Below are 7,658 nucleotides of genomic sequence, written 5' to 3'. Positions count from 1 at the left end.
CATCACAGACCAAATCTAGTAAATGAACAGGTTGGCGTGATGTTATGTTTTTTGAGCCCAAACGGGAGCCGTCTAAGAACATTTCTTACAAAACTAACATCTGGAGTACCAGACAGGTCCACCACTCAAACCACAAACCCCCACAGACTGCAGTGTTTTCAGCCCGACAGTGTGCTCGCTGAATTTCATAACCGTTTCCCCAGTTCTGGGGCTCTCGGGGGGTTTTTAGGTTAAAGGTTTAGATAATATTCACATTACAACACATGGAGCAGATGGGGAGGCGGGACATGTGTGGCTGGATGAAACCTTCGAAGTGTCACGTTTGACACTGACTTTATAACAACTGGCTCTGTGCACTCAATGACGATTAACAGACAGCATTCATTGGAAAATGAAAAATGGAAATGATATTTGTATAACTCATCCTATTATTGTGTTTCTTTGGTTGAACAAATAAAATAGGGCCACGTAGAGCTGGGCAACATTTCAATATGATCATTTATCATCTTTCTAAAATCATACATTAACATATCGTAATAAACCATTACCCCCGTCTGAATTGATATATTTTTGAGTGAATACCATTTCAATATGTCGGTTCTGATTTTACATCACACTTTACATTATCACTCGTTTAATGAGATTAACAAACGGTGCATATATGAAAATATATATTCATCTTTTTCTCTATAATTTCACTTGAAACTGTTGACAGCAGTATACAAAAAATAGGCTTTACCATGATGTTATTTCATAGAGGTTTTACTTCGCAGAAAACATGCTACATCGTGATATATATTGTTATCTAAATATGAAATGACCTTTATGGGGATAAAAGATGTTGGTCATATCTCCCTGTAAAGCTAAGAATCGCTCACATTTCACTTCTTCACTTACTTCACGTCCGAACGCCACGAGTCTTTTTTTTTAAGGAAACTAGATATCACATCTGACAATATGAGCCTCTCTCTCAACATATATTACTAATCAAAGGTGATTATGACGGCAGTGTGCTGCGCGGAGTCATTTCTGTCTCATGCAAAACAGACAGAGTTGTGCTCTGCAGAGCACAACTCTGTCTTTGCTCAATTTAACTCTACTTTATCTTGAATAATCTCTGAGATGTGAATCTTAATCATTCTAGAGCGTAACCCTGTTGTAATGGAACAAAGACCAATTAAATAAGTTACACTGAAACTCAGGTCATTGAATAATAATTTGCAGTATTCAAACCCTTTTATTCAAACAAACCATCAACTCCCAAGGGACCTAAAAAAATAGATCTTGCAAGGCTTCCTGGATTCACACTGTATGTTTATTGGAAATTAGGCACGCAACACAGCCTCTGTCACGATGCAAATATGTGAGTGTGTGCATGAAGAAAAAACCTCCATCACAAAATGTGCAATTATTGCAAGGCCTTAAGGCTGCGCCTGATACGAGGCTCAAAGGAGAGAGATTACAGGTCACTGATATCAGAGTCATGTGCTCGATGCATACTCTGACAGCAAAGACCTGCACACTGAGTCTTAAAGGTAAAGTCAAGATACTGTTATCAAATGAAACAAGTCGGCCTGATGAATCCACTGGTACAATGCCATGCTGGCTGAATAATGCCAAGTCGGGCAAAATTTGGGCGAGGGAAACTGGCTGTGCAATATTCAGGGTTCACAATCCACTGTTCTGTTACTGAAAGAAACCATGTTGCAATAAACTAGAATTACACTTGAATGTAAAAGTGTGTTACTACGACAATACAATCCTCTCACGCATCATTGAGTATGTTTCAGAGTCTTTTTATGCTCTTTTTATTTTACAGCACTAACTGCTCCTCTGTTGTGCAGGTCTGTTCACGGTCCAGACGCAGAACACTGTTGGCTGGAGTCACATCTTTTTATCAATGAGCAAGGATCGTAAATATAAATCACATTGGGACCATGTAAACCAACACTAATTAGCTCCGCTATCTGGCAAATAAAGGGTGAATAAATGATGCGTCATAACCATCATATTAATCTCTTCTTTAATAACAGTGTTTTGGAAGAGAACCACAGCTCAGTAGCTGTTTTAAAGTGAAACAGTTAAGACATTGAAAGTTGCGGCTGTACCCACAATCAATACAGTGACATTGCTGCTCAAGTTCACGTGTTCCTGAGGGAAACTGCAGAGTTCATTGTTGAGAAAAATAAATCATTTAAGATGAAGTGGAACATGAATGCGGACTGACACTACAAATGGCAGAGGGCAACATGAGATGTGTTTGATGTGAGCAAAGTCTGATAACAGAGATGTGACATAAAGATTAACTCCCGCTGGCGAGGGAAAGAAGAGATGTTCTTGAAGTGTTTCTTGTTTCAGATGGCGTCTAAAGGTTTCATTGTAAATTGCATGACATTAGCGATTCGCTGGTGTCTCTCCCGTGTGGTTACCTGCGCTGTCAGAGAAGGTGGGCTCTCCCGCATGTTTGTAAGGGTTGAACTTGGGCTTGGGTGCGACCACGGGCGCAAATTTCTTGGGTGCCTGCTGCTGGGAGATGGAGATGCTCGCGTTACCCAAAGTGGTCTCCATCCTGGCGGCCACTTGGCCCGTCTGGTCGTTGCTGTTCACCTGGTTCCACATGGTTCTGATGAGGAAAGACAGGAGATGTTAAAAGACTGAAGGTCGGGCCTGTGAACACAAGGACGACATGAGGTCGGTCAGTGCAGGTGACGGAGACTCTCTGAAAACCACAGAAGTGAGGAAACGGAACTATTGATCACAATAGGATGAAAGAATCCAGCTCCAAACAGTTAAACTTCAACAACATGTATCTGATAGTCATTTTAATCTGGAGGTAGTGCCAGCTGGAATCATCAGCAGACATGATAATCTGTGAAGGAAGGGACAGGAAGAGGCCTGGACAAAAGTCAAAAAAAAATTCACTACAACAGCATTTATAGATACAGGTAAAGAAATAAAAAATAGAGTAAAAAATGAAATATAATATATATAATGCATTGGCTTCACTTTCCAGACCCAGAGGTAGCCACCTGAATATGGCCGACAGCAATTTTTTGAACATTTGTTAATGGCAAATTGTGTATTAAACTACCTTTTTAAAAGAAATATTGTCATGCTGCAGGGTCCTGGCCTACACATCATATTCTACAGACTTAAGAAAACATCTTTGTCTGGTACAGATCTGTAGAAAAATAAACACCATTTGAATATAGTTTTCAATGAAATTGAGAATAGTGATGTAGAAAATGATGCAATTGTTCCCTCTGTTATTGCAAATCATATCGCAATTGCCATATCAGTCAAAATAATCCCATTGAAAATGGTCCAGCCCTTAGTAGGACCCACACTGCGTCTCAGTGTTCCTGAGGGTTGGTGCAGAACGTTGGAGGTGGCTGGCCGGCGTCTCCACAGCGATGTGTGCATGATTCACGTCTACAGTACTTCCTGTGTGTCAACTATTGAGAGATTATCAAAGCAGCTGGTAATGTTATTCCGCAAAATAAATAAAAAACGAGGTGATACGCGCTGTGTTCTGACATGCATTCACGTGTCCAATTTAATTAAAGTAACAAAAGTATCAAAGAGAAGAAACCACTTTGAACTCTGAACCTTTTTCTTTTTCTTGCAATGAGAACAAATTAAAAAAAAAGTGATGTGTGAGACAAAGAGACAACAAAGACTTCATCACAGACAAGCATTGAAAAATGACCAGTGATGTTCAGTGTTGATGCAGCTGTCAATATATATATACACAGTATGTGTTTGTGTGTGTAATTATTTTACATTTTAATAATGTATGTATCTTTGTTGGGGGTTTTTTTTATGGTGGGGAATACATGGATTCAAATTGCTACATCAAGATGCAGCCAACAGACAGCTAGCCATCATAATGACTTTGATTTCTGTTATATTTATGCATCTGTGGATGTGTATGGCCTTGATACAGTTACAGTGAAAACAACAGAGTCAAAGACTTTGCCGTGGCTGAGGACACAAACATCCAGTATTTCACCATCGCATTCTGAAATCACTTGAAATATTTGAACTATTTATACGCCGCACTTTTCCCCCATCTTTCTTTTTTGTTTGTGTTTGTTGTGCTGTGTTCTGATGTTTTCTTGCGGTTTATTATCCTCGGTCTGACTGATACAGGGTTTACATTCTTTCTCCGGAGCACAGGAGGAAAAAAAAAAGCCCACGCACAATCATCTTTTAATATCTGCTGAAATCCCTGCTCCTCCTGCCGCCTGAATGGTTCTTACTTTTGAACCCCCCCCCTGCTCTTAATGCTGCGATTCAGACATGCTGGTGTCTCACACCCACCTGTCCTTTCAATGCAAATGCTTTCATTTCTCGACGCTCAAGTGGCTAACAAAATAAAAGATGAATTAAAAAGGAGGCGAGAAAAAAAAAATAAAAAGGGGAGAAATGATCTTAGAATGTGTGAGCAAGATTCAATGGGCGACGCGTTGAATGGAAAATGTCTGTTTCGCTGTGTGGTTACATTTTTTTTTTGACGATGGCAAATAATCCACAGCGGGGCGTCACTTCCTTCGTACTCGGCCTTAAAGTGCACGTTAAATCCACTAAAAATCATGTGCCATGTTTGGGAACACAAACCAGAACCCAACACACACTGATGACCTCAGCTTTCAATCACTAAAGTGATTCATGGGCGACTTGTCTGAATAACGGCTTCTAATTGCTTCGCCCCGTTAGACTTCAAATCTACTCTTCTAATGGAGAAACGGTCCCAACCACAAACGATCGACATTTCTGTGGTTTGAAAGAATGATCAAGGAATGCAATAAAAAGGAAAGTATGAAAAATAAAAAAGTAACAAGGACGTTATTTCTGAAAAGAATATGTTGCTGTGGAGTTTTTAAAATGTTTTGCCGTTTGGAGCTCAACAATCTGCTCCATTGTGTTGAGGTGGAGGCAGAAGTCTCAACAAGAGATATCTCAAAACCTACGCGACTAAAAACTAGCAACTTGCTGCATTATCAGGTGTAGGAATATATGGAATATATATTTTAGAAGAGCCAACCTTTTAATACGTTAAAGGACGGGCCTGGTGTTCTTCTATATTTTTCATATTGTAGTTGGAGGACCAAGACATGCAATCTATTAATCCATCTCTTAATACTTTCTGACTTCCTAAAACAGCAGCGCACTGTAGTTCTTAGCAACAGCATAGAGGGCAGTTCACATGCTACGGTTTTGCAAACATAAATCCATTGATGTCTCGGTGCACAAGTGTTCCCAAGCACCCCCTTTTTTTTAGGGTGCTGAAGAACAGACAATCACAGCCAGCGGATATCTTTTCTTTCTTCTGTAATAAATATCAGTCAAAGTTAAATATATGGAGGCCTTTTGGCTACCCGGAGCTTTACCATCTGTCCCGACTCTTCAACCTTGTTTTTTTTAACCGCAACATGTGAACGGCCACTATTTCTTCAGGTCCTGAAAATGTGTCAAATCACCTTTTGACATCATGATATACGTAAGCCAGGACAAAGAATCTACTGGAGTCACATTTGAAGGAGTATGTCTGACATTCAACTGCCTCCTAAACAGGTATTACTGCAGGTATTCAAGCTTCAGCATGTTCACTATTTGACTGTGCATCCACTATCATGAAACACTTTGGTGAAACACTTTAGGAGTGGTCAAACTGTTAAAGTAAATCAAATAGTTTGCTCATTTTATTAACGTAGAAAGTTTGTATCTCATATAGCGCGCTGTTGTGATGCATTAAGTGCTTCTTGTACCGCCCGCCGCTGCAGTTAGAGAACACACGGTCATGTGACGAATTTCCTGTTTGATTTTGGCCTCATGCTCGATCGGGTGTCTTTCATTTCTTTGAATAAAGTCACTTTACCGGTGCAAGGTCCGCCTCCATCTGTGCATCATTAACCCTTAGATGCACGAGTGACTGGACCCTACACTCTTCCATAAGTGGGTCAAAAATGACTATTAGAATCAATGTGTTTTTATGTCATTTTTGTCATTTTGGTTAAGAATAATCACTTGTATAATATTTAGTATTATATTTAGGACCACACAAGAATGATTTCATGTTTGAAATATCTTTATTTTTCACTTTTTAACATTTTTAAAAAAGAAAATTACCCAGAACAGCAATAGAAAAATGTGAACATCCATTGTGTCTGTCTGTCTGTCTGTAACTGTCCAGTCATTGACAGTTCCTCTCTCTTTTCCCTGTTTTGCCTTCTCGTCTCATCACTGTATGCAGTTCAGACAAACTACCCGTTTCTGGCTGTGATCATTGCACACAGGTACATTGCATTTCCCACACCTATTGTTGACTTTGCGATCTTTGTTACTTGGGCAGATCTGACACCTCTTTCTCTTTGGTTGGCCCTGTCTGCTTCTTTCCTGTGGCTGGGTTGTGGCTTTTGTCACCCCACACCTTTCCATTGCTTCAATAATCGGGGTTTGCAGTTGGGGGCAGCCTTCCAGTTGACTCCTCATGTGTGGTGTGACAAGCTCCTTTGACAGCTCTTTGAGGAAGAGCCGTCGTGCATAGCTGCTCATGAAACAAGGGCCTCGGCTTGAGATGCTCTCTCTCTACATTGGAGAACTCCAGCACGGGTTGGAGACTAGCATGCCGCAGTGACAGTTCATCAGCCTATCACAGTCACAACTTCAGAGTTTCCACTTCGCCCCGTGTGTGTCTGTGGGAGGAAACCAGAGCAGGCAGAGAAGAACCCACATAGACAACATCGTACGCGGCACATACCATATGTGTGGAACTTGAACTTTGCTGCAAACACATTCTGACTCAACAGATGTGGCCTGGTTGCGATACATTTCTCGCCCTTTGTCTCCTGCGCTGGCACGGCGTAACACTGGGTGCAGAGAGGTCTGATGAGACGAAACATGACGCGCTTTTATGCTTATTTAACTTTGACTTAGTGTTCTGTGATCTCCTGCTACTTAATAAGATGAATTATGCATCTGCTTACCGCTCGTCTAATTCAGCTTTGATGTGTTCAGTGATGATGAAAAAAAACTGAAAGTCCCTCCCTTGTGCAGATGACGTGAACACGAACACGAGAAGGCTTGTGTACACACACGCACAAATGGATTGATATGTAAGGCATATGGTACAGGTCGAAAGTGCGCACAGTAAAAAAAAAAAAATAATAAAAAAGGCTACATCCGTATTGAAGCCTCATGAAAAGAAAGTCAATTGTGATTGCCGGGGCGAGCTGTGACACCGTGTTTAACAGTTTGCTTTATGGGGGCACAGCAGTCGGGCTGTCTTCTCACCGCTGTTCCGCTGCACTTTTACAGCTGTCATTGAGGAACTGCTGCAGGTGTTTCTGCTGCATTAATCTTTCATATCCACCAAGGAAACTATCAAACAAAAACCATCCAAAGAGGACCACAGAGAGTACAGAAAACATAAAATGGCAGGGTTCAGAGATTTAGATTTAGGGGGGGGGGGCTCTCATGACAGGCTTTCTAGTAAAATCTTCTGAATTGCATGTTGAGAACGTTACACTGAACTGCAGAACTTCATCATGCAAAAAAGCTGCAGTAACTTCAACAGCTTCTTTCTGTTGCTCTTTTTTTTTAAACAGACAAATACACAAATATCTGTGGTGATTGATTCATGTTACAGCAGCAGA

At 40.8% G+C, this 7,658-nt stretch overlaps 1 protein-coding gene across 2 annotated transcripts in view; it reads right to left on the bottom strand.

The window, feature by feature from the left end:
• lpp (LIM domain containing preferred translocation partner in lipoma) overlaps positions 1 to 7,436 on the bottom strand; it is a 118,885-nt gene extending 111,449 nt beyond the window's left edge. Inside the window, exon 1 of one of the 2 annotated variants that reach the window (XM_031875323.1) lies at positions 2,430 to 7,436. In XM_031875323.1, coding sequence (XP_031731183.1) covers positions 2,430 to 2,619 — 190 coding nt within the window. In that variant the 5' untranslated portion in view covers positions 2,620 to 7,436. The remainder of the gene's footprint in view (positions 1 to 2,429) is intronic. The other variant, XM_031875322.1, reaches the window with a different exon arrangement.
• Positions 7,437 to 7,658: the final 222 nt, after the last annotated feature.

The sequence above is a fragment of the Anarrhichthys ocellatus genome, unplaced genomic scaffold (genome assembly GCF_004355925.1).
Source record: "Anarrhichthys ocellatus isolate YVR2014 unplaced genomic scaffold, GSC_Weel_1.0 scaffold88, whole genome shotgun sequence".
NCBI classification, from domain to species: Eukaryota; Metazoa; Chordata; class Actinopteri; order Perciformes; family Anarhichadidae; genus Anarrhichthys; species Anarrhichthys ocellatus.
This window is presented reverse-complemented; position numbering and strand designations above follow the sequence as displayed.